Raw genomic sequence first — 27,971 nt, forward strand, 5'->3', positions numbered from 1 at the left:
AAGTGCAGGGGCCGGCAGACTGATGCGCTGTTACACTATTGGCTCTTCATGGGTTCAGGTTTACATTCAGCCTCTTGTCAGGAATGACCAAAAAGGCTTTGTATGAAAACTAGTAAAGATACTAGTGACAGGCAAACCATGTTGAAATGACACCAGACAGAGGAGACATGAAGATTTTGTGGGTTAAATCTTAGTATGCAACAGGTTGAGGTGGCAAGACCACGCAGGAAGATCGGTCTCTGCCCTTGCAACAGCACAGCCAATAAACACACATTTAAAAAAAAAAAAAAACATTGAGAGAAAAATACAAATGTGGGGCATCTTGGAGTGAATGAAAACTAAAAAGCAAAACAAGATTATCCCCTGACAAAAATCCAACAAATAGGTCTCCTGAATAGGACTCCAATCAAAAGACACGAGCCTCTTGAACATCTCAGACCCCTTTAAACTGTTCCTTAGAGAGGAAAATTCAAATCGAGATCTTTTTGTCGTCTCCCTTGGTTGATTCTGAATGGGACCTTTGTTGATTTCTGGAATCACAATCAGCTGAGCCGGACACTCAGAACATTTCGGGCCAGTGGTGGACGATCATTTGTGCCTCTGCGTGTTCTTCTTTCGTTTTCGCTTGAAGAAACAGCAGCACCTGCAGACAGAAGCACACAATCAGTGGGTATGTGGATGAGAAAATGGCTTCTAATGAGGCAAAAGAAAGAATACGCTCAAACAGCCTGCTTCAGTTACTTGGTTAAATATGAGCCTCACCCTAGTAAACAAAGCTGGACAGATACATGAATCATAATAACGAAAACTGCGGCTGCCAAAGGTTTTGATTGGCAACACATTAACATTAAAAAGGCCAAGATGAACTTGTTTCCACGCACCGAATGTTTGCATGTTAAGTTCACCTCCCACAATTTTTAAGAAAAGAAAAATAAATGGACTACTTCTATGTATAAGAATGGAGCGGTGCACACAAAGAGCATAAGAATGATCGATAAACACATACAAAGACAAGGGGGGAAAAGCTGTGGATTAAAACATAGGACAGTGACTGGGTACTCTTAAAATAATAAATTACAGTGTGTCATGCAACTAGAGTTAAATGGCCTGTAACTCAAGGAAAATATACTGCAAAAAGAGCTTAAATATAACAAATGTAGTCTTGTGTGGTTAAATTATATGATAGTACTAATTTTCTTGATTGTTTCGGCACTGAAATGATGTCAGCTCAAACTTTTAAGTTTGCATGCCAGCTCTCAAAGCTCTGGTGAAAAAAGGGGGCAGAGACTTGAAAGTACACATAATCAGACAGTGTTCCTTTCAGCCAGGAGTACATTAAACTGCTGAGCCAGCAAGAGACTAGGACGACTAATTAACATCTAACATCTAACTCCTTTTTGGTCCACTCCCTGTCCCATGAGTCTGATGTGGACGAGCAGAGAGGGACTCACCACAGGTTGAGCATTTTCACGCAGCTACAGAAGAAGAGAGAGGGGAAAGAGCGTAAAGAGAAAAGAAAGATAGATTAATACAGCAAGACCAAGATGATGGAACTGGCCACATGCCACACTGACATGCACACAAACATCAACAAGACACAGGTGAACACAGAGAGGGGAGTTTGAGAGGTTAAAAGAGGAAGGTAGGATTACAAAATATCTACTCGGCAGCTTCATACGTCACTTCACAATACCAAGTCAATATGTCTTTAAAGCATTTCAGAATGTACCATTTACAGTGATAGAAAGGGATCTTCCCATGTTGGTAAATCTAATCCTGGGATGTTTCTGTTTGTGGGCAAAGTAACAGCTAATGTTAAAGATATGGGCACATCACTTTGATGTTAAAAAAATGTAAAGAATGTGCAAATCAGTTGCAGGGAACATTTAACCAGAGTTATTTGGTCATTTGAGACATTTTCTGAGGTCCAGACATTCTGCAGGAGGGCTGTATGGGAGAATACAAATGTCTAAGATTCTGCAAGATTTTCCAAGAATCACATAATTTGCTGTATCATCACTATGTTCCACACTACGCCTATAAATTATTGAATTGAAACAAGTCATGTGTAACAAGTGTTCAATAAACAGCCCTTTAATATAAAAACTAGTATACGTAAGTGTGCTGCACAACTACTGTACGTAAGCCGGAAGATGCATTAATCCGGTTTTAATAACTGTATATTAATGAAGGAAACTATTCGTGTGTGACACTCAGGATCACCTTTCAGTCCATTAATGTAAATTAAACATAAAACAGGCAACACTTAATATTCGTCAGAAATAACGAGAGCGGCAGGAAACACACCAATCATCACCTCAAACGATTGTGTGAACTGGAAGGAGGAAGGGAACACAGTTTTACGGTGGCTTTGGCGCTGGGAAAAGATGGAAAATCTCTGCAATATCTTTTACTACAATACCAAGAGAGCTTTGGTACTGTTTTTGTCACGCTATATACAATTTATTGAGGCATAAATGTGAACATGCACTTTTAAGACACAGGACAACTTGAGTCCATTTTGCTTAAATGTTGATATTTTTTGCTACGGATTCATTTTCTTTAGCCACACAACAAGGAACAACCAAGCTGCCCTGTACTTGATATAGTGCAGCTGGAAAACAGCAGTCAGTTCAAGATAATGTCCTCCTTCACTAAAAATATGGAAGCCTTGGAATAGTATGCTTTGCTCAACGATAAACATTAAAACATGTCCTGTTCCTGTTTCAAAGTCAAAGCACTGTAGCGTTTCTGTTCCTGGTTTCTTTTTTCCCCCAACGATTGTGAACAATTTACAGGACCAACAGATGCATGGCTTCATACTGAAGAGTCCTGGATTTTAGCCCTTTAAATATGAGTACAGGAGAGGAATTAGGGCATTTAAAAGTATATTTGTGGTGATTTTCAAAGCCAAAGTATATGTACGAAAAAAACAGAAGCTCTGTAAAGCAGATGACCAAATTAATGAAATGGTCCTTTAGTTGGATTTTATTTGGATTTCTATGGAACATTTTGGCTTTATCCAAGTACACAACTCAAGAAAATATATAGCATTAGCTGTTCATAGATATTTTAAATGAAATGTTACATATTATATCTTGAAGTGACTTCATCAGTGGTTGCAAGTGGAGCTTCTGTTAATGAACGACTGCTTCAGGTGTGAGAAGCTGCATGAGCTCTGACTAACAAGTTAACTGACAACGGTTTCTTCATAACCTAAAGTAGTACAGAATAGAGCTACAACTAACGATTATTTTCATAATTGATAAATCTGTTGATTTATCGCTTGGTCCATAAAATATTAGAAAACCTTAAAAAATAGTGATCAGTGTTCGTCAAACCTGGAAATGATGATGTTCTCAACTGTCTTGTTTTGTCCACAAAACAAAATAATTAACTTTTAATGATTTCTTTGTTATCCAGAGTAAAGAAATTAAGAAGAAAAGAAAATATCCACATTTAAGAAGCTTAAACAATCAAAAATGATGCTTCAAGCGATTCATCGATTATCAAAATAGTTGTCGATTAATTTAGTAATTGATTAATAATCGATTAATTAATTAATTAATTGTTTCAGCTCTAGTTGAGAGAAAAACATATAGACAGTCAGTGGTCACACACACAATCAGACAGAGGGTCACAGTGGCAGAAGCAGGTGACAGCTGAGTGTGGGGGCTGTCACAATTCCACAGCATTAGAAAAGGTGGCGCAAGAGAGAGAGAAAGAGAGGAAGAGTGGGAAAGAGAGGAAGCAACAGATGGACACGGAGGAGAGGTGCGTCGGGTGTATGACACATACTTGGCCTCGTCGACCACTTCCCCCTCTGCCTGAGCTGTAATCGGAGCATTGGAATGAACTGCCAGTGGATCGTCTGCATTCAGTTCCCCGTTGGTTGAACTCACCACCTGTGGCACAGATGGGTGTTATTTCACATCAACCCATTGATCCTTTGTATTAATTCACAAGAGGATGTGTCAGCACGATGGATCGAAAGTTAATGTGGGGAAAACAAATAACATGTACTGCTGAGGCAGTAAAGAAAACACAAGAGCATTCATCATGTCACTCAACTTTCATCATCTCTGCTGGAGAAAAACAAATATGACAGGAGCAAAGAAAAACAAATCAGAAAGAATATAAATGGCTTGTATTATTTCAGGCTTTTGTTTGCTGGCATCAGTCGCTTTTTAAAGTTTGCTACCAGTGTGCACTGTTTTATGTTGGGATGACTCCCTGCATTAAGTTTTCAGAGTCAGAAATGTTCACTTGCTCCACATACACACTTTACAGGACATTTGGTAAGTAAAATTCAAAGGTGTGGGTGGAGTTTGAGACGCCATGACATGGAAGACACGAAATGGAGGCACATCTAGAGATCATAACATAACCGGACAAAAAAATGTAAGCAAATCATTTGTTCTCCAAGTCTGCATTATATTTATTCATCTTGAACTCGTTTTGTAGGAGGGTGTAGGAGTGGTACATCATACTACTCTGTTCAAGTTTTAAAATGCATAAATTTTGCTCTGGATGTGCTTGTCGTCCACATTACCCTAGTGATTTAAAAACGCTGTTGGCTCTGTTTTTGGTTTGAAAACTAGGCGTAGTAGCTTGGACGCAAATGACTTCTGAAACAGAACTAAAGCACTCGTCTGGACAAAGATTGGTTTTATATGAAATGAAAATAGTATAATAGTAGTATATGAATACAGCCTCTAAATGACTAATTTTTAATAATTTGTGTGTTTAATAATAAAAGGAGCTGTGTATCCATGTGTCCACACAGAGTCCAAACTTTGATTCTGGTAAAAAAATGTTTAAATTATATTCTAAAATAATAAATAAGATGTAATCTCTACAACAATAAAGCGGTCTCCTGAAAAATAGAAAACGCAACATTATAGCATCTGATAAACCATTAACCTGTAAAAGAAATAACATCATTATTGTAAAAAGACAAGTGTACACAGGTGTATACAGTGTTTAACTTTGTAAATCTCAGCATAATAAATCAGATCGACTGCCAAACATGTTGAAACAGCATAAAAACGCCTAGAGAAGTAGTTGCCAGATACTGAAACACTATTAAGGGAAAGACTTGTTAACGTCTTACCAAATCAGTACAGCTACCACAAGCCACTCGACTTTGCACAGATGGATTATAACTGTGCTTTGAAAGACAGAGAGTGTGGGATGACGGCTGGTGTGCAGCTGATCACAATGTCTGCAAGAACCACTAAAGAAATTCCTTTCATGGGTCTGGCGGACATTTTGGTTGAGGTTTTCTTTTTCAATATTGGACACATTTGTCTGTCAGACACTGTTTCAAAGTTAATGGCATTTAGTTTGACTAAAGCAGAGGTTCTCAAACCTTTTATACTAAGTACCACCTGAGAAAATACTGAGCACTTGAAGGAACGCCATTATCACCACCGTGAAAATACAGTGGTGTAAATAGGCCGAGCAAAGTCTTTTCACAGGAGGCAGATTTATTCCCAACAGATCATTTGCGCTCTCATGATCCTCCTCCTCTTCCTTATGTATACTTCAGACACTTTATAGCGAAATTAGGTGAGGAAAATTAAGTCCTCAGCTCCACTCTGATCACATAGCCTGTAGAACAGTATTTCTGATTTTCCTCCAGAGTACCACCAGAGGAAGCTTGTGTACCACTGGTGGTACATATCTCACAGTTTGAGAACCATGTTACTAAAGCATTCACTGTACACACCTATGCAAAATTACTAGAGAGGGACAATGTGATAATGGCAAGGCGTTCACTTCAACCAAGACATTCCTTTATGCACAATGACCCTTCACGACTTAAGAGCATGCACTTAGCAAACTAAGCCAGGTCTCCGTGCCATGCAAGAGCCTTTGTGATCTTGCGAGGAATTTCCAAGCACCACAAAGAGTTGTATAACCTGAAATCAAAAGTCCGCTACCACGACTGCTGCTCATAAAGCTAAAATTAAATCACCATCTGTGGCGGGCTGCACCAGATGACACACACATGGTGGTGCAGAAAAATAACATTTCCCAGCCAGGGTAAAAGGGTGAAGGGTGCATGGTTGTAGATCTGTCTCACAAACAAATCAAAACTAATGTTAACCAGGAAGAGTAAAAGTAAGTTGACACGTGAACAGCAATGGTTTGTATTCATTTGTCATTGATTCCATTCTGATCAATAGGAAGAGTAATTTCAGGTAAATTTCTGAGGATTAAATAGTTTGTAGGGTTGATGGGGCAGTTTGTTGACAACAATGTGGGCCCTAAAACAAAACTGCCACATTTCTCAAATAAGGCTGACCAACTCAATATTGAGTTGTAGGCTAAAGTGCAGCCTCTACACTGATTTATAAATACAAGAAAAGTCCTTTTTTGCTCTTTTCCTCTTGTTTACAGGCCACATCTTTGCATTTGATCCTGTGAGACAGATCTGACTCCATAGAGACTGGATGGGGGCTGCTGATCAGGTGAGGGGTGTATACCTGCACTGATCCCCCGTGCCTGTCCGCTGCCAGGTGAGAGGTCAAATAGGAAGAGTTTGCTTGGCGTGTGGGCTGCAGCTCCCATGCTCCTCGTCGATCTGAGGCTGCGGTCTGCTCAGGGGCGTCGGTGATGGGAGGTAGGTGGTAATGGTGTTGCAATTGAAGAGGGAAGGGGGGTGATGGAATAATTGTGTTAGGAAAGATGGGTATGTAGGTGTGCAAAGCCAGGTACCATGCAAAGCAGCATCATGAGAAATGAAGAAAGGCAAAAAAATTAACAAAATCAAAGTGAATCAAAATCAAAGCAAGGATTCAGCCACAGAACTGAAACAGAAACTAATGAGCCTGGTTTCAAATGGAGGTAAGATCTTACGTCTACAATTTTTATCAAGATATTAAGCGCATTCAGCAGTGACATCACTGGAAAAGGCTTTTAAAATCTTTAATCCGTGGATGTGTTTCAAAGTTTCATTCACCCAAATTTTATATGAATTGAAAACGTGAAACCTGACACTTGACGACAAAATGCCGAAACATAAGTAAATCAGACGCAAGGACGAACTGTAGTCCCTTGGAAATGCTGACCAGAAATGCAGAAATACACCTGCAGTGACAACTTGACCAGAAAATTATTATTGTTTCATCATTATTTAATAAATTACATTTAAATCCATATTGTATTAAGTCATAAAATGACAATTATATGTCATCAGAGATTAAGGAGACATGTTAAACTGAGATACCAGCTTCCCTGGTATCAGTGCTACAGCCAGTATGTTTGTAATTGAAATGGAAATTTATAAGCTTCAAACTCTTTAATTAGAATTTGTGTTTTGGCCCAGTTGCGGGATACTTTCAATGAGCAGAATTCATTTTACAATGTCCCAAATAAGAATACAGAGATTAATGGTTTAAAAAAAATAATGGATCCGTTTTGGAACGAATGGACTAATCCTCCTGGCTGTAACTGACCTCGATTAACTCTCTGTTGACAATGTTGTTTATGTTTGTGTTGAAACTTCCCTTATTCACATTTGAGTTATTTTTCCTAGCATTTGTTTGATACAAAGCTAGAGGTGTTACCATAGTGTCTTTCTATACCATGATCACAGAGAGACACTCACAGTCATGGTTCTCAGAGAACTGGGGTTATGCAAAACAACCAAAAGATTTAAGGTCACCACTCAATGAACATCTTTGAAAGCAGGCAAATGGTGTGTGTAAACATCATCCTTGTATATGTATACATGTTGTAGTGCAGGGTTTTCTTTGCTTTAACATACACACATGCCCATGTCTAAGAACATCGCCTAACATACCTGATTTCTGATTGGTTGATGCTGCGAGGGCCGGTCTCTGTGAGGGTGGCTCTCTCTTGTGACAGCAGACACTCCAGAGTCTATGTGCACAGACCCCACAGGTGTCGGCTGAGGGGAAAATAATAACGTAGTCAGGCAGTTTGCTCAAGACTAGTGTGTTCACTGACTTGATGAGTTAATGTGGTGCTTACTATCTGCCGGCCAACCCAGTCATAAGTGTAGTCGAAGGTGTATCCTTTGCGCTCAAACAATTCAGTGAATAGAGTCCTCAGATATTCATAGTCCGGCTTTTCAAAGAAGTCCAATCGTCTCACATATCGCAGGTAGGTGGCCATCTCCTCTGTTTTAAAATAAATAGATAATGGTTAACCCTTTAACATTGTGAACATAATTCTAACTATGCTGCACAATTACTATGGTCAGATCACATTCAATGATATTATGATCATTTTTAAGCTGTACATCCTGATCCATTTGTAAACTGCAGCCATGTGTGTACCTGGGAAGTTCTCACAGAGGACTTCAATGGGAGTGTTTCGTTTTGTGTCTCCGATCTTCTGGTATCGCTCTTTCAATGTGTCGGCCTGCAGCAGAAAGAAAAACATACAACATGGTGTTCTGATAAGCACTAAGCAGAATTATATAAACAAAAACATTCTTAGTGTTCTTAATTCCTAATATAGACATTTCATAAGAAAATAATAAATCCTGACTGAACAGTCTACTGGATGACACTAAATTGACCAGCGTTTAAGGTCCAATGTACAATGTACAAGTTGTGGCCTCATTTCTTACTGCTGAGGTGAAACTGAGGTTATTAAATATATTGATTGATTATTTCATTTCACTTGTAATGATGCCAATGTTTTTTAAAGATACAGACAGTTTTAAAATGCATTTTTAAATGTATTAATCTGGTTGAATCAAATTCTCTCGTGGACTTTGGAAACACTGTGCACCTGGCCTACCTTTAGTCCTTGCCAAGGTAGACTCCCACGAAGGAAATACATGAACATGTGGCCTAAGGCCTCGAGGTCATCTCGCCGGCTTTGCTCTGTTTAAATAGATTTCATAACATTTTACTGAGAAAGTTCAAAAATGAAGAATGAAGATCAAAAATTAAAGAAATTACAGAACAAAGAAAACAAAATGAAATTAAACGTACCTTTGCCTAAATGTGTATTGATGGACATATACCGAGCAGTGCCAGTCAAACTCTTATGCTCCCTGTATGGAATGTGTTTTTTGGTCTCAGGGTCGATGTATTCTTTGGCCAAGCCAAAGTCAATGATGTGGATAATGTGTTCCTTTTTATTTCCTTGCCGTCCAATGAGAAAGTTTTCAGGTTTTACATCTCTATAGATTAGGTTTTTAGAGTGGACATACTCCATTCGAGAAATCTGGGGGGAAGAAAACAGCACAGTCATCAAAACATTAAAACATCAACAAAAACCATGTATGCTCACAATTAAGGCAACACAGTCAACAACAATGACATTTCAGCTGAAGAAACGTTTTCAATGTCATCATAAATAACACTGTTCTTGAAACAATGCTTTCAGCATTATTGCAAATTCCCAGGGCCGTCCCATGCATTTTTACAAACCAAGATCATATCTTGGTTTGACCAATGGCCCATATGGTCCCAGCTCGCCACAGCACGGTTTAGGTTGGTTTTCCACTACAAAAATAGTGCCTACTTAACGTGGGCGGAGTCATCGCTGCGCGGCTGCATGAAACTGCGGTAACTTCGTTTTACACACAAACTAGTGACTAATGACTTGTAAAGCAGTTGTCATCAGGGTAACTGAATCATTACAATCAGTTAATTAAAACTATTTGTTCAGTATTTCCTCCAGGACAGGAGCACAGACTCTGTCCGACATGAAATACAGCGGCAGGGTTTGTGATGCCACTCGCAATCAGCAGTGCTGATACACCAGAGTCCTCTGTTAAATATTTAGATTTTAGACATTTCCCTGGTAATTGTGGAGATTAACCGACGTTTTTAGGATTGATAAGTCTTTTTAACTGATCTACAGTACGGCATTGTTCTGCCTGATTCTAGTGTCGACACTCTGACCAATCAGTGGCCGGCAGTCTGGTGACATCACACATATTATCACCTCAGCTCGCTTGGAACCTTGCCAGAGAAGGGACTAAAAAACGTATCTGGTGCCAGATACTATGGAAACGCAACTTAACCGTGCTGAGGCGAGGTGAGGTGAGCCGGTGGAAACATGCCACATGTCTGTAAATGAAGATGGACGGTGTCACAGCTCTTCACAGTGAAGCCAAACCATTTTAATAGATAGATAATAAAACTCTGTGTTCGGGGACAGGGTGTGAGCCTAGAACTAAAAATCCCACAAAAGTAGTATATTCATATAAATGACCTATACTATGAGTAATATAACATTAACTCTTATGACGAGTCAAAGTCAGAAAGTCACGTTCATGGACCTGAAAGAGACAGATTGAAAGTATCTACAATTCCTTCAGTTTTAAAGTGCAAGCCAACATGCTCTAACATGTTGGTTACTAGGGCAACCCATTAAAAAGTAAGACTGATATAGTGGATCATTTTTATTATTTATTACACAAACAACTACACAATTTCTTATTCATCTTTTTAATTTCTATAAAATGCCATAAGTGGGTCGAGGTTTTTGACAGATTGCTCATTTGCAGCTTGAGAAACACGAGACTCTGCTCTGGTTCCCCAACTCACCATCTGTTCTACATACAGATGGCAGGACACTATACAACAGCTCAATCATCAACTACTGTGAAACGTCAAATGATGTATGGTGATTGTTTCACTTCGAGATGCCCTCTGTCTTGGGCTTAAAAAAGTTCATCGCTTGGCCTTATAATTTGACCAAAAGTCACAAGTATATAAAACAAGTCTCCGCGTGGACGCAACGGATTTCAAAAAAAAGAAATCAGACTTCGAGAATAAAGTCTTGGAAATTTACGAGATTAAAATTGTGAGAATAAATTTGGATTGTTTATTGAAAAACCACAAATCCCCTCTGAATTGCCTGCTGATACATCCACCAATAACCCTGCAGTGGACCAGCTATTTTCCCCCTCCACAAACCTATAGTACAATTCCACAAAATGCTTCAGAGCCCTCATTTTAACAACTCTCCTCTTCTAAAACAAAAGGTTAGAATATTACGACTTTATTCTCATAAATCTAAGACTTCATTCTCATAAATTTACGACTTTTTCTTGAAGTCTATAAATTTTTTTCTTTCTCAATGTGGCCCTAATACTCTGTGAACGGGCACTAAATAACTAGCTATTCCAGAGTAAGTAAATGGCACAGTAAACTCAGCTGTCAAGTGATTAAAGTTGACTTGTCATCTGAGAAAACATTTTCCATATTAGTCCATTTATCTCACATTTATATATTTTCTTGTTTGTTTTGTGGAAAGAAAGTATTGAGTAATTAATCAAACACTTACTAAGAACAAAATATTTCTAACTAGAGACAACACTTAGAGAGTCCAAACCTCCATCAAGATTTGTGTTAAATCATCTCCAAAATTTCTTTGTTGGGTCATTAACTACAAATATAAATCCAAATCCTTTACTTTGGCGCTGTTTCAGACCAAAACCACACCCGCAGAACACGGACTGTCTTGTGATTGGCCAGCCAACGAGAGCTTTCCCACAGTCTTGTGATTGGCCAGTTACCTGGAAGTGACGTAATTGGCACGTCAGCTCTCAGACCCGCAGCTCCCCCTCTGGAAAGGCAGATGCACCACTAGCAATTATCAAAACATTGAGTAATGCCGTCGTCACGACCCCTCGCCGTAATCCCTTACGCATTTGATCCGGAGTCTGACCCAGAGTCAGAAGACACTATGACAAGTGAACCACCTCCATCGCAAAGACTGCTGCAGGACACCTGTAGCTTGGATAACGTTGTGGTTACTGAGATGATAAACACATACATGCAAATGAAACACGAGCGAACGCGTGTAGCTTAGCCTGTTCCACAGATCACAGCGTGTCTGCAGAGAACACCCCCCTTGTTTTCAGTATTTTGGATTAGCTCAACCCACAGGAGACAGAAAGACTACAGAACGTCTGGTGGTTTTATTTAATGTTGAGCTACCGTCAGTCCTCCTCTAACATCCATGTCAAAGACATCAGCAGTGTAGCAGCATTTTACAAAAATAGATGGCAATAAAAAAGTCAAATGCAAAGTTTGCCAGCAACAGTTTTCATATCACAGCTCGACTAAAAACATATCGTATAAAAACGGTAAGCTAACTTGTCCTTGTTATGTTGCGCCATCCGTTTTGAGTACATGATTAAACTGTAGAATTGGCATATTTCAATGTTTTAGTCTAATAACCAATGTTTAGTTTTTTTAACTGCAGACGCACTTGCCTGCAACAATGGCAGCGATCTATTTGTGTCTCAGCCGCGAAGCTGAGCTCCTATGTTCAGTCTCGCTCTAGGCGAGGACATGCACAGAGACAAATAACCTAAATATTCCTTCATTGTTGATATCGCGCTGATATCAACGTAGTATAGTATACTATAGAATATAGTATATTTTCGGAAATTATGCACTACGATATTGCGTAGATGCACAAGATGCAAAACGCTTCTAGAGCCGTCTGCCCCCCCCCCCTTGACTAGTCAATTTTGAGTTGAACTTTCAGGGCTTCAGTCGACCATTTGAAATTTGTGTATCAATCCTATGTGAAGTGGTTGCCGCATACATGGAGGTATTTGGGAAATGTAGCAGGGATATTCCCATCAAATATGAAAGATATCCACCGAGCTTTTCTTTGCTCATTGGTGGGGAGCTTGTGGAGAGCCTGGTATTGTTTATCACAACCCAGAACAAAGCAAACACTCGCTGAACCTTTTTTTAACATGTTCTCAACCGATATGCTCAGCAGAGCGAGAGTAGTTCTTCTTCTTCTACGGTTGAAAGTACATCTCCCGGATGTGCCCGGACTCTAGTGCCCAGACTAGGAGGTGCTGCTGTTTACAGGATTGGTGAGATTCGCCAGTGATGTCATTAGTCAACGGAAGTGCTTTGCCGCTTTGTAGATCTCAGGAAAACAATAAACTGCGCTCTCAGCAGTGGCTGAACTGATTGTTAAGGACTTTTAGGGCTTCATAGACGAGGTAATGACACAGATACACACCCAAACGCAGCGTTAATTGGCACTTCCAGGCTATGGCCTCTTTAAAATTTGACTACTCTTTTATGGACAAAAAGACAAATGTGGCCAAAATCATAGCCTCCTTAGAGGCCGGAGGTAATAATAACAGAGGAACATGGCAACAGTGTTGAGTGTAGCATGACATGTTAATGTGCTGTAGTACATTCCCATAGTGAAATCAAATTTACTATCATTTGATTGTTTGATTTGGTCTGTGGACTTAATTCCCACATTTTAAATACTGACATTACAGCAGTCATATTGAATAAGTACATTTCATTTGAAAAATAATTTAATGTGTCACACAATAATGTGAACTCACCAACTGAATTGCTATCATTAGGACAGTCTTCAGTGAGAAGGTCCTGTCACAAAGGTCAAAGAGGTCCTCTAGACTCGGGCCCAGCAGCTCCAGAACCATGGCATTGTATTTCCCACAGGGCCCAAAGTAAAACACCTGAGGCACTCCTTCTGCTAAAATACAAAAAGAAAAGGGTTACTTTTATAAGAGATAAAAATCACAAACATATCAACAAAGTTGTACTTTTGTCTTTATTTGTCAAAGTAATGACAATTTTTTATTATGAGTATAATGAGTTTGCAAGTACAAAGTTAAACAAGAGGACCATTGTTAATAGCTTTGAAAGTTAATAGCGAACTGTCATGAGGAAAAGTAAACATCAACAATTGGATGATAAAAGCAAGAATATGTCTTCAGGTTTTTCCACTTGTATTTCTTAGTGGGGATTCCCAGAGATTGGGTGGCAGCAGTGTTTATTATTGCTGCCTCTCTTGAATAATGATATTTGTAAATTTGTTTCAAGGTAACCATGAGCCTGGACAGACAGGAGGGTCACCATGAGGTTACTTAGGACAGAGAGCAGAGAAAGATCACAGGTAAAACATTAACCTAAAACTGAAATTCACCATAAACGTTGGTCTGCAACTCTTTTTTATCTTTTTAATTATCTGGTTATTAAAACTCCACCACAGCTTTACGGCAGGGTCGTGACTAGCCCAATTTCCTTCCACTGGGAAGGTTGTGTACAGTGGATTCATTAGAGCCTCAAAAACAGTGGTATTTAATTATTTTCTGAGCGTTTAAAACTGTATTCTAAGTCATATAAGGAGAGTACAAAGAATACCAATCCAGGTGTGTTGTGCTAACACATTTATAGTTCACACAGTAAGACATGACAGGGGGCACACATGCTCTCAGCTAGCATATGGGCTTGAATGAGTCATGTAGTGCTCCATCTTGTATTTCTGGACACCATTATGCAGTTCTGTGGGTTGTTAATTATACCAAAGGAATGAGTGCCTTGAAACCCTGGTTGTCTGTAGGAGGCCTAAAACGTGTCAGATTAGAGATATACTTTAAATAAGTGGGAAAATGTCTGCTCAATTAAAAACAAGGCTGCTCGAGCTTTTTACTAACAAAGGGAAAACCAGCAATGGCAGAACCGTCATTATAGTCAACAAAACAACCTTAATCAGGGATTGAATGCATGCGCCCCATGGTGCTAATTATACAGAAGACTCAAACCTTGATGAAAGATGCCAATTTTGTGGGTACCTTTTACAGCAGTTTTTTTTTTTAAGTACCAAGTTCATGTGAGAGATGACATCTCAAATCCTATCAAACATTACACTACACTACAGACCAGACCAACACACCTCTTTTCCTACATATGTATAGTATACATATTATGCAGTTGTATTAGATTTAAAATTTAAATAGTGATGGATAATTTAAAGTAGGATTTTAGTATTACCCCGAGTAGCATGTCACTTATTCAGGCAAATAAGATATAGTTATGTGGTATCAAAATTATAACTACAAAAGGTTTTCCTCAACACAAATGTATCAGTTCTGTCATTTCCCTATATATTGCTGTGATCAAGTCATAATTGTAATGAATAAACATGTCAGGTTCCATAATCACTCATATCTCCCTCCAAACTACAGAATTATTCAACCAGCTGCCAAAGACCAGGTGTTTTCCTGAAATTGTGATAGGATCTTTGAAAAGTCCAGAGCATGGATGTTTTATTTGGATGATCTGGTTGTTCTGTAATAATGGCTACAAAAATCCATCCAAAATTAAAATTGAGTTACCTATTTCATGTTGTAACTGTGTAACTCAGAAAGGCATTTTCTCAACAACAATGCCACACATGTTGCACAGCAATAACTAAAATGGCAGTTTCTGTATGCATATCTTTATAATAACTATTGGGGAAAAAAATTTAGTCTGCCACAGAAAAGAAGTTGGGATGACTGTGTGGTCCTTTGTGTGTTGATCTACATCAGTGTGCCTGTGTGGGTTTCCTCCCACGGTTCCTAGAAATGCAGGTCATGTGAATTTGTGACTCTAAACTGACGTGAATGTGTTTCTTACTACAGATGTATTAGCTCTGTAATAAAGAGGTATTGTCCAAAGTGTACCCCATGATTCACCAACCTGCTGCAATAATATGTCAATAGGATAGGCAGTTTCAATATTATTGTACAGATGGATTTTATATTGCAAATGTATGTTCTAGTATTGTATGCAAGCTGAAACGTGACATAAGGGGAGATGGTTTAACACATGGACCACATTGTACTGATCAACTCTTCACTTTGATTTATCTTTTCAATCAGTGATTGGTTCCTCAACTCTAAACTCAAATAAACATGGAGCTGATCAGTTAAAATTTTGGACAGACATATGTGCCTATCCTTTATTCGTGTTAGGGGATACTTTATGTCAATGAAATCATGTTGTTTTATTGTCAATCTAGTCCTATGTTAAATGCATTTTATTACATCCATTTGCAGCTCCAGACCCAGCAGATGGTTACTTAATTTAGAATTAACTCAGATCACCAATGACCTTATGACTGATTACATTAATGCAATGAAATACATTGTAACTATGACTGAAAGCAGTAGTAGATTTGTAAGTGTTTTAAACCTAAAACGGACAAAAATTGACAGAGCAACACAATCTATGCAGGAGGACTGCCATATGAGGGTTTTATCTTCATATTATTTGGGATTTTATCAATTGAAACTAATTTCTGCCAATTTCAACAATAAAATAGAGATGATATTAGGGATGAGCCGACATGATACTCAATATCGGTCCAATATTGGTAAAAAGAAAATTCAGTGGATCGGATATTTGACAAAATATATATATTTTTACAAATCTGCTACAATCCATAAATCCTATACATCACATGCTTTACTATGCACAGACTATAAAAATGTCAATACAAATCAGCAACAGTATTTTAGCAGAGTCATGTTGTGGGCTGTTCATTTCTTCTTGACATTATACAGTTGGAAAATTGTGTCTTTCTTGAAATAGCTTAAAATAGCTAGCAATGTTGTTAATATAGTTTAAAAAGTCTAAAATAACAGTATTGGACTGATGTTGGTATAGGTAGATACTCGAGTTTGTGAAGATAATTTTTTGATTACAGCGGAGATGATTTTCATATTGAAGTAAAAATGTTCACATGGTAGACACTAAGAAAAGCTTGTGGGCAGAATGATACTTTTGTCCTCATGCTAACAAACAACCATCTTGGTTGATTCATTAATGTTCTAATTTGCTACATGGTTGTAAAATTTCATGACTTCCACTGATAAACTGTTTTCTAGTTTGTCACACCATGACTTTTTTATTTAAGTTCTACTCTTTGTTCTGATTTATATGGAAGAGCAAATAAGCATTGGATAATACCCAGGCACTGTCGACGAGCACTTTTGCCTGAAATCCCCATCCTTATAACAGAGCTGGTGTAGAGTGAAAACTGACAGCCAATATCTTTAATAGTTCAACAGAACAATAACGACTCATAGTCTTCAATCAGGTGAAGTCAAAGCAGAGATGAGCTCTTACTGCAGTGGCACATATTTTTGCAAATTTAATTCCAAATGTAATCCTCCTCATTAACATCAAGCAATGGCTGGTTACACATCAGATAAAAACACCTGACCAAGCATCTGAGTCAAACCACATTAATTCATAAAGACTGTGTCACACAGACATTGTGATAATAACACTGGCTGAGAGAAACGTGGCTCAGTGCACAGCCAAGAAGAAATGAGGTCACATTATCCCATCTGGAGGAGAGGACAGAGGCAGGTTAGTACTAAGAGGCAGACCCACTCTCTAAATATTTAATGAGTTTCCGCACAGTTGGCCTTTTCCAGCCTTTGCCTTTGCAAAACACAAGCCATTATACACCGAGTCTGGTTATCTTATATGCATGCAGACCTTCAAAAATCTCACCATGGAACATGCATTACAAAAATCTGTTTCATATTGATTTGTGTGTGTGACTGAGACATCACTTTTTTCCATGATTTTTTTTAAAAGGCCATTGTTTGTTAACAAACAATGCTGATCAATCTTTGAACTCATGAATAGGTTAGGTTTCAATGCATTAATGTCACTGCCACAACTTTATTATTTATACATTACTTTCCCCATTTTTACCAGAGGACCAATGAATAACAAAAAGAAAAGAAAAAAACATTTTATTTTAATTGTTCTATTGTTTGAAGAGTCCCCACCCATGTCCTCTGGTACCTAGACTAAAAATGCCCTTAATTTCATTTTTGGATATGGTCATTTGACTCTCACAAGATTCTTGTCCGCAGTGTCTCTAACAGGGAGACCAGCAGACTGTGACTAATCTTTTATGACAAACAAGTCTGCGAGAAGCAGAGTTAAGGTAGGAGAAGTTGAGAAAAAAATATTATTGCATTGTTTTCCATTTTGAATACTGGCTCATAAAGTGTAATGTGAGCAGAGTTTTGTTAGTGTTGACATATCTGTTCAACGCTATGAACCACACAGTGCAGTAGAGAAACTTCTACCAGTGGTAATTGTGTGTGGACAAAGGTAAGATACCATAATACTACACCAATTATAAAAAATATATTTATTGGATGACAGGATATGCTAATATAAGTCTTTTGTGCTTGAGTAACAGACACTCAACATGGAAACCTGACTAGAAGACTAATAAAGGAGAAAACTTATAGATAGATAGATAAAGATAGATACTTTGCAGATACTTTTGCATTTTTTTTGCCAAGAAGAATATAAACAGAAAAAGGACCAACTGCTGCATAGTACTGAATAGCATCCAAGGCAAGTCACAAGCAAGGTCACTCTTCATGCTTTCCTTGCATATAGGCATTCAAACAGTCATGTAGACAAAGTCCTGGGGACTGAAATAAGTTGCTGACGCAGCTCAATATTGATATGTAACCTGAGGGGAGTAATCGCATGTTGTGAAAATGATGCAATCTTCAGTGCTGATCTTCCAAAACAGTCAAATGATGGTCACACACTTGCCCATACACAAAAAAACAGTCGGGAACAAATCTTTGACCTTACCTGTATTTCCCAGTGTTTTGTAGAACCGGTACTCTAAATGCAACTGTGGTGCCCTCGACTTCACTGGCTCCTGCAGAGTAGATGAATGCATACCAGTGATCAGTGAATGACAATGATGGTGACAGTGAAAAGAAAAAAAACACCTTGAATCTAATTTTCATATAAAAAGACAGGTACACGCATGTCAAATGTCAATGCCTCTTTTGAATTATGTCCTTTCTGCTGGGATTAAAAATCTATCAAAAAAATCTGTGAGCCATCCCGGAAAACTACCAACCAGACTCCATTTTGCAGTTGTCCCAACTATTCTCAAAGACGTTGCAGCCAAACATCTCGTCCAATGAGGAAGATTTCCTAATAATTAATATCATACAAAAAGTTTGAAACAATGCCAAAATAGTGCCTAACGTTTCAAGCATTAGATCTGTGACGAATGTGGCTTGGCGAGCACAATGCGATACTGAAATTCCACCTCTCTAGTGGGCAATGATAAAGCAAGAGTCAGGAGGAATGACTAGAGTCCAAACGCTTCTGGAAAGATACACATAGCCAAGTAGGGCTGCAACATTTTCTGACATTTTATGGACCAAATCAAAATCGACAAAAGTAATCGACAGATGAATTGATTACAAAAAATAATCATTAGTTGCAGCCCTATAGTCAAGCATCTTTTCTTTTTCTTTCAGATCAGTCCACTAAGGCAACAATCTTTCTGTACCACACTGACACAACTTCAGCTGTGGTGCACTGGTGATTTTAAGTCATATCTAGTTATATCTAGTATAACTGCAAAAGGCTCTGAATAAAATGGAATTAATTTTTTGTGTAATTTTTTTGTGTTATTAATTGAAACTTAATAAGGACAAAGTTCATTTTAACTTACTGGCAGTGACACAAAAACATGATGAAATATTAGTAACATTTCAGATGCACCTCAAAAATCAAGAACATCCAGTACTTTGCATCTGCCTTTTACAAAATAGAGGTGATGTTTATAAAATGAACATTCAAGTTCTCTATTAGTTTTATTGATCTTTTAAAATAACTTACTATCAATTTATACACTGCTAATCTTTTACCATTGGTTCATCCATGTGAAAAAAGTGTGCACTTACCAGTTTGATAGCTACATACTCATTGGTGTAGAGATTTTTACCTGAAATGACATTAAGCATTTGGCTTTAGAAAATAAGCTTCACCACAGAAAATGCAACTGTAAAAAGTTCCTGTGAAAGAAACGATCCAATCATAATCCTGTTTCAGCACCATGAGAATGGTACGTCTAACATAACATAATGCAGCATCATAAAAGAATTAGAGAATTAATATGACAATAGACTTGACTCAACATCCCCCGAAAACTGTTAAAACAAACAAACAAACAAACAAACAAACAAACACTGTATTTTACTGAAGGACATATTACTTTGTCGTAAAACACAAGTTTTAAATTAAACTTACCAAGCTTCAATTCACCAAAGTTTCCACAGCCAATCTTTTTGCCAACACGAAAATTTGGCCCCACCATGAGGACCCCCGAGGAGCTCGAAGAGCCAGATGGTCGTGACGAGTGTCCACTACGGCTGCCCTGGGAAACTTTCGTGCTCCGGGCAGGCCGCTCACCATATTTATCTCTTTGCTGATCCATGGTGTGGGCAGCACAGGTCAGTGGGAGCCTGGAGTGATGTACAAAAAGGCCTCCTGGGCCGGGCCCACCACAGCCACAGCCCGGGTCACTGGCAGAGCCTGGACGGCACAGTCACGCTCATGAGACAAAACCTGGTACGGCTAACCAACACTCCTCCTTGTCCTCACCCTGTCGCCTCTAACAGTTGTTGAAGAGACTGATTTCTGGCCTCAACATTTGTCACAGGAAGGAGAAGGTGCAAGACCTGCAGAGGACAGAAGACGGCATATGTCAAAGAGATATCTGAAATTACAGGAAAACACACAGGTGGTTTGTGCCAGAGTGGACATCCAGAAACAATTAAACATGCTTTTGTTTCATGTGGTCATTTCAAAAGAAAAAAGCAACAGTTGTTTGTTGAACTGGCTGACCTGGGGCTTTCATTCTTTTAATTAAATTACATTTTCAATATTGAGAAAAATCATCTGCTTCCCATTTTAGCATTTCTTCACGCAACTGGTCTATATGTAAAAATATAAAGAGACAAAACTGAGATAAGATCTTAAGTTTTGGAAGATGGAACATGGTATTGGGGATTCTACAGAGTTTAAAGGAGGAATAAGAGGAGCACAGTTATAGGAGGTTCATCTTTTTCATACAGAATGGAAGAGTGAAAAGGTTGAGGAACTTTGAACAGTGACAGAGAACATCCAACTGTGCAGGGCAGCATTACATCTCATGTACAGCCTGCCTGATGTCACTAAAAGAATAAGCTTTTTTTTCCCACAAAGACCCAAAACTGTACAAATATCTTATTTGGTCTCACAAACAAGGAAATATAAACAATATAATGTCTCAAAGACAATTCCACTTGAAAGGTTCTGCTACATTTTCAAATTGAAGATGAAAAAAAACAAAAAATGCCTGCCTGACTCAAAACACAATATTATAGATTAGACTGGAGTAAGAGCACTGGCAGTGCGGTAAGCAATGTTTACATGTGCAAAACTGCTTAATTCTGAAAAGATTTGTTCAGAATTTACAATCCCATCGTTTACATGGACGCAAAATTAAATGATCCGATTGAGGTCTGCGTACATGCATCCGTCAGAATGAACTATTTTGACATACACAGTATTGTCCAATTCTCCAGAAAAAGAAGAAGCTTCACTTCCATAGTAAAGAAATGCTGCATGTGTCTGCTTGTCCCCTCACTGTCCACTATCTGTCTCATTTCCCTCCTCTTCCGTGTCTGTGACTTTTGTGTCTGGTTCACTATTTTTTTTTTTTTGGAATGAAAACACAGCAATATCAAAATGGAAATATGTCCCTTTTAAGTAGATCAGACACGTGATGGCACCAAACCAGGAAGTCATGATCGTTTATATGAACACCGATCCGAATGACAATCATATACCATATACCAGCCGCCTCGTTTGGAATGAAATTTGTTTCCAAATGGGCTGTATTGGATCAGACCTTTCAGTTTGGCATGTTTACATGACATATTTTTTATTCTGACCAGGCATTTATTCTCATTACTTGTGTCCATGTAAACAAAGCTAATGATCATGTGTTGTATACACAATTTTAAAGAAAATCATTCCACAGGTCGACAGTGGACGCTCTCTGTACCAGCGCAGCTGTGCTGAAAAGATAATTATCAGCTCACAGTTGTTATAGAAAACAGTTTGAGCATCAACACAAACCTCAAGTCATAGTTTGTGAAGGCATCTAAGACACTCCACCACCCACAGCTACAGCCTGCGGACAATATCAGCAGGAAATATTATGTAAACAATTATATAAAGCTATGTCTGTCCACAAGGACACCAAGGCTTAACTTGATGGACATTGATCTGATTTTTGTCAAGTGCTCACCAAAATAATTTTGGTTTAGTTAACCCCCAAAGATCATGCAAATGTTAAATCATGCGACCGTTATGTAAAAAGTTTTGTACAGTTTTGTATATGATTAGGCAATCGTAAGATCATGAATATCGCTTGAGCCATAGTTAACCTTTTATATTTTCAACAAAAAAATGACAACGAATCATGTTTTCATGACAATGCTGTAATCTCTGAGTAAGGCTGCTAGTCAAAGTATTTGTGTGTGGGCTTCCGGATGACTCATGCTCAGTATTGCCTGCACAGATCATAGCATCAAAGATGGCTCGTTTGCGCTCAAGGGCAACCGTGCACTGTAGCCGTTACATAAAACAAGCAACAAAACAACATGGCTATAAAAGAGGTTTGCAGCAAAGACCAACAGTTTCCATTGTGCAAATAAGAATTTGTAGACGACCCTAATCCAGGGTTGCACCACTGCTAAGATTTCCTCAGGTTACCATCTTCACAAACAAGAGGCTGTAGTGGATGCGCAAACACACAAAACCTGCGTCCAGCCCATTCACACCAGAATAGTCTGTGGTTGCTGCCGTTCACTGAGCCCTGACACCTCTGTGTCTGTGGTCACAAACAAATCACTGCAAACACACAGGAGTATACCTGATCTCGTAATACTGCTTGCCTTTCAACCTTTAGATTACTACTAGATGTTACTACACTATTATATATTTATATAATGGGTACTTTCTACAACATTAAGATTACACTTTGTGATCCAGATGGAATTCATTATGGTCATTGTTCAAGTATGAAAGGCATGATTAGTAATAACCAGTCAACAGATACTAGGTAGCCTCATTATCAGTCATTTAGTATGCCTGAAATCCAACAAACTGGGGCTGATTAAATGTTTCAAAGAAGTTGTACACTTCAATTAATAATGACAAAGATATAAATATACCCAGAGGTCAGTTACCATTTCAGTTTAAGTTCTTACCATCCCTGTTGGAGAAATGAAATATTAAGCATTCACTTGTGGCTATTTTCACAATAAAGTCAGAAAGCTACAGTATTTACTGATGCTGAATTGCACAATAACACTTGTGCTACAGGTGCTACCATGTATGTTCCTTTAACCCTTTTATGGGTGTGTCATTTATTTTACCATTTAGATTGTATTACTGGAGCAACACTGTTACTTGAAACATGCCCAGACATGTCTGATATAGATATTTGTATATCGTTTAATTTGGTTACTGATACACATAACTGTGATTCATTTATTTTACAAAAGGTAAAGAAAATAACCCTTAGCTGCAGACTGAAATGCAATCAAATAAAATAATTCTGCACTAAAATGAATAACTGTGTAAGTGTTTGGTTTCAGTTTATCTGTGTTAGAGGTGTTGACTTATTTCAGACACACAAAGCATTGTGGTGGATTGAATTATCTTAAAGGGCGTCTACTCTATGTAATTTAGAAAATTAATAATTACTGTGGCGAAACTGTATCAAATAACAATTTATTACATTACACAGATGTATTTGTCTGTGTACATTCATCTCAGCCTCAGCCACCTAATTAATAAAGAACAAATTCAAGCAATCTACTGGACTGTTACTGAGGTGTTGGAAATGTTCTGTGGTCTGCACAAATGGCTTTTTCAGTTTTGATGCAACGCGGGGAATCCCCAGCCTTTATCTGAATGGAGAAGCCATGGTTCCAGATAAATGAAGACATGTCTGAGGTGCACACACCTTTTGGCACTGTATAAAAGTAATCTTGTTTCTCAGGAAGATAAACATTAAATGTTTTTTTTACATTTCTTACTCTTAGATTGCTTAACATTCTTTTCACAACGGTTTAAAACAGCAATTCTTTTTTTTCCACAGCAATTGAAAATGTTGCAACCGGTTGACAAATACTCAAGTACATGTTGGCATTACCCATTTTGCTTAAAATAAGCAAGCACACTTTAGCATTTAACCCTAATTTGATAAGATGTACAAAACCACATGTATTTTCTGCTATAGTTAAAGTTTCAAGCTTATGTTTTAAGTATTTTGTAGCCATTAATACAAGTAACCAATATTGTCAGAGCTGCAAGACCAGAACTGAATTCTGACTTTTCAAAACACCTTTCCAGGTGAGACACAGAGCAAACTTTGGAATGATGAATTAATGCTAAGACAACATTTAACTGTTGTGTTATCTTAATAGGAAAATACTTTACTTATTGAAAACAGACATCAATTTTTGGCCTAGATTAGTATACACGTGGTAAAAAACAAAACATCTTTCCCTTTTATAATGGTATAAGAATATTGTTGAAAATGTATGATGACATACCCCATATTTCCCATTGATTAATTAATCATTTAAAAATGAAATGCTAAAAAATACTCAAAGATTTTACGTTCCCCACATATTTTTCTTATGAAACATTTTTGATAATTATTTAACAGAAAGGTAACCTTATATAACAGTATAGGAAGGCAGGTATTTTAAACAATCATACAAATTATGTTCAAGTAAAACAGACTTTCTCCACTGTAAGCTCATCCAACTAATTTACACTTCAAAATAAATGATTTTCTGCATGAACAGGACACGTGTATTATTACTGAAACTAGAGACAAGTTTCTGCTGATCACCTGTATCACTTCAGTGCACTTTTAACTGAAAATATGCAGAGTGGTTTATTTTGTGGTTCTCATCTCACTTAAAATGCTGAGACGGGGATTTAGTGTTTGTAAAATATATCAACTCAGAGAGCGTAAAACAATTTTTCTTTTAAAGAAAAAAAATATCAAGAATTCAAAGTGATATCTGAATTACAACTATTTAATATTTCTTCCTTGACCATGGTGCTAATTCTCAAGATAATGTTATTCTTAACTTTTTGAGTCATGCTGCTCACACACAAATAGACAGAAAAACAGACTAATGCAGGCACAAACATAACCTCTTTGGCTGCACTAACAAGCTACAATACTGTAACAATGTGCAGCCATGAATCAAAAAATCTGAAAACTGAAATGTTTCTGACTGATTAGCAGCTATTAGAAATGACTATAAGCAGATGTTGTCTTTTCATTTTAACAGAAATATAAAGGTTCTGACTGAGTGGAGTGATTAACCTTCAGTGGAAAGATCAGCCTGAGAGGGGGCCTGCCAACAGTGCAGACTCCTACTGTGGCAGTGGCAGCTAACAGCTGCCTCTCTCTCTCTCCTTAAAGCCAGGACTTATAAACTATAGCTGGTGGGAATTTGGATAATTAATAGTTTGTGCAAACATTAAAGGCAGCCAACAGTAAGGTTTACGTGGATCCATTCTCATATTAAATAAAAGAGCCGATCTAAGCTTACTGACACTGCACAATCAGCAGAAGTGTATCTTCCATGTTGTAAAGGCAAATTAGAGCTTATGTAAATGTTTTAACATTATGTGGTAATTAACTTCACATACTGTGTGGTGATGGGTAAGCCTTTGACCCCAACTTTATCATGTCATTAATTAACCCAAAAAAAAAATCTGCATGACTAACATAATATCATACATATACATGAATAAAATGCAATTAAAGCTACTGTCGGCAATGTCATCTTTTGGCCAACTTCCTGCACATTGCACTACCCTATGTCACCTCTTTGTTCCGTGGGGAGAGAGTATTTATTAATGACAAACAGCCTAACCTATTGAGGGTTTCGAGTTAGCTCACTAAAAAAACACTTTTTCCCCCAGGTGAAAACCAGTGTATATGAGTATCGAGTAATGGTATATGTTGATCTTGGTGCAAATTTCTCTGATCAAACACTAGCTACTGCATACAAATAATGCCATTGGCTGTTATTGGCCATGCTTGCATCACTGGTACACTCTTGTGTCACTCTCATGTCTAATCAGCACAAGGCTCTTTGTCCCAGACTCCTCCCCCTTCTTTTTAAATGCCGGAGCTGTTGCTGTGTCTCCTTTCTCTCTCCACCATGTGAGCATTAGACAGCTGCAGCTTAGAGTCAGATTTCAAGACCAGTCCACGCTCCCTTACTGCTCCACTCCTTCCTTCCCTCATCCTCTCCCTTACTCAGGTCTCAGCCTACTTTCTTGACATTTTTCAAAATCTGGCATTGGGCGGAGTTAGCTGCAGAAGGGGATTTAGTTACACTTTAAAGTTCATATCACCCATATAAAGGATAAGCAGGCAATATTAACAGATCACAATTGCATTTCATTGCTGCTTCCCATAAGTTATTATGGTAATAATTGTGCAGTAAATATTATATAAAGATTTTTCAGTCATGTCATTTATAAACAACATCTGTTTCCAAAGCACATTTACCTTTTACCAATTTGCCAACTTGTTCACTTCTCTCAAGCATATAAAATTTAAAAGCAATATTTCAAGATTCTCTCCAAGTGGGTTTTTTGTTTTTAAGCACAAATCAATGTCCATAACAACGAGTGATGGAAGGCCATCTACTGAAAAGTTTGTTAAATGCTTCACACAACAATGATTTTGTTCAGTGCTGAATTTGGTAGTTTGTATTTATTAAAACATTTTAATTAATTGATCAGAATTCATTTCCTACCTGTGTTTCCCTACAGTAGGACATATTTAAAAAGGATGTCAACCGCAATTAGGATTGTATCCACATAGTAGATCTAGTAATACATACAGTATCTCAATACAACATCAGCTTTAAAAGTGGCCTAGACTGTCACACTATACTAAACTGACTATACTGATTCAAAACCAGAAGCCTTACAGGCTTTAGGATATATCTTCATCTTTTGAACTTGTGAAGTGAAATATAAATGACATGATAAATTATATTTACATTGTACCTCAACACGAAAGGCCATGTGCAACTTTAGACAATAATGACACATTCACTAGGTAAATTCTCCATTCCATCCAAGCTGACAAGGGACCTTAGTTAACTGAGTTAAAGTGTATCCCAAACCTGGCACAAAGATGCAGTGACAACACTACATACCTACGTGTGGGACTGTTAGGTAGAGGCAGTTGTGCCTAGTAACATGAAAATGATCGATCTTTGAAAGCAGCAGGCCCTCCGGCTCAATCAAAACAAGGAAGCGGGTTGGCAACTGCACGCCAAAGTTTCACGGACAAAGGCAGCCTTGGCAGTCCAACATTAGTGATTGGTACATCGATTAGTGAGCAAACTAAACGTTAGCAACGTTAGCATTCCAGCCTGTCCACACAAAACAGACAACCCAGCCACAAAGCTAACATTAGCCAAACAATACTTAGCCACAGTGACTGATTCAAGCTCATAATATCTCCTGCTAAAAATCTCGATTCAAACAGTTCATTGTTAAACATACGCGTGAGTTAGTCAGCGAATATAGCAGACAGTAGTGTAGGTTAGTGATAACGCCTTAGTTAACACCTACTGATGTGTAGGTGACAGCTGTGTCCGAGCGCAACAAGGAAATTAGCCCCTTTAGCCACGAAAAATATTAGCTTACAACCAAAGCCTACAACCTAACGTGAGTTTCAGCTCACCTTCAACGTCATAAATCCAAACGAACCGGACAAAACGCGTGTATCTGCTACGCCAAGTGTTCAGCGGTGCCTGGAGCTCAGAGGCGAGCTTTTCTGTTGTTGTTAACGATGCTTCACACTATCAGCGGAGCGACATTAGCAGCTCTCTCCATTCTTCGCTGTTCGTCTGCCTTCGCTGCCCGAGTAAGGTTCGAACACACCGGATGTAGAAACACGGCACCGCCCGCCTCACCACGCACACTTCCAGGTCAGACCAAACTGGTGCATTCGAATTATCTATGGCAACTTCTAATGGATATGATGAAATATACATAAAAGGCATATATGCAATCACACCCATAAATCACTTTGCACCTTAAAAAACAAAGTAAAATATGTGCATTTACCCAAGTACTTACTTACAGTTTTTAGTACTATATTATTTAAACTTAATATATGCCTAAAGTCCACTTCAATTCGGAGGGAACTTTTGTACATTTCACACCAATGTTATTTGTATAGTGTACATTGTACCAAACTCATATATCAGTCGGCATCTCATAAACCCAAAG

At 38.1% G+C, this 27,971-nt stretch overlaps 1 protein-coding gene across 4 annotated transcripts; it reads right to left on the reverse strand.

Moving 5' to 3' along the window:
* Nucleotides 1-191: 191 nt before the first annotated feature.
* On the reverse strand, nt 192-27,621 carry csnk1g1 (casein kinase 1, gamma 1). 4 transcript variants are annotated; one of them, XM_058628855.1, is made up of 14 exons: nt 27,421-27,621; nt 19,875-20,305; nt 19,529-19,569; nt 18,414-18,483; nt 13,331-13,482; nt 8,976-9,210; nt 8,779-8,864; nt 8,310-8,394; nt 8,002-8,150; nt 7,811-7,918; nt 6,492-6,602; nt 3,799-3,905; nt 1,452-1,475; nt 192-643 (listed from the first exon to the last, which is right to left on the reverse strand). In XM_058628855.1, exons 2-14 carry the CDS (start codon nt 20,059-20,061, stop codon nt 589-591), a joined length of 1,410 nt encoding a protein of 469 aa, XP_058484838.1. In that variant the 5' UTR covers nt 20,062-20,305; nt 27,421-27,621; the 3' UTR covers nt 192-588. The 4 variants fall into 4 exon arrangements, with proteins under 4 accessions (XP_058484838.1, XP_058484840.1, XP_058484839.1 ...); XM_058628857.1 differs by lacking the exon at nt 6,492-6,602; XM_058628856.1 differs by lacking the exon at nt 1,452-1,475 and having other exon boundaries at nt 27,421-27,620.
* Between the last annotated feature and the right edge of the window lie 350 nt (nt 27,622-27,971).

Source organism: Solea solea, chromosome 5 (assembly GCF_958295425.1).
Source record: "Solea solea chromosome 5, fSolSol10.1, whole genome shotgun sequence".
Classification (NCBI taxonomy): domain Eukaryota; kingdom Metazoa; phylum Chordata; class Actinopteri; order Pleuronectiformes; family Soleidae; genus Solea; species Solea solea.

Excerpts from the sequence above, each read along its gene's own strand:
- csnk1g1 (XM_058628855.1), bottom strand. The coding sequence starts at position 20,061 with ATGGATCAGCAAAGAGATAAATATGGTGAGCGGCCTGCCCGGAGCACG. Across the intron at positions 13,483-18,413 it reads CAAAACACTGGGAAATACAG|CAGAAGGAGTGCCTCAGGTG; the intron begins GTAAGGTCAAAG and ends TTTGTATTTTAG. Across the intron at positions 9,211-13,330 it reads TAATGATAGCAATTCAGTTG|ATTTCTCGAATGGAGTATGT; the intron begins GTGAGTTCACAT and ends TCTTCCCCCCAG.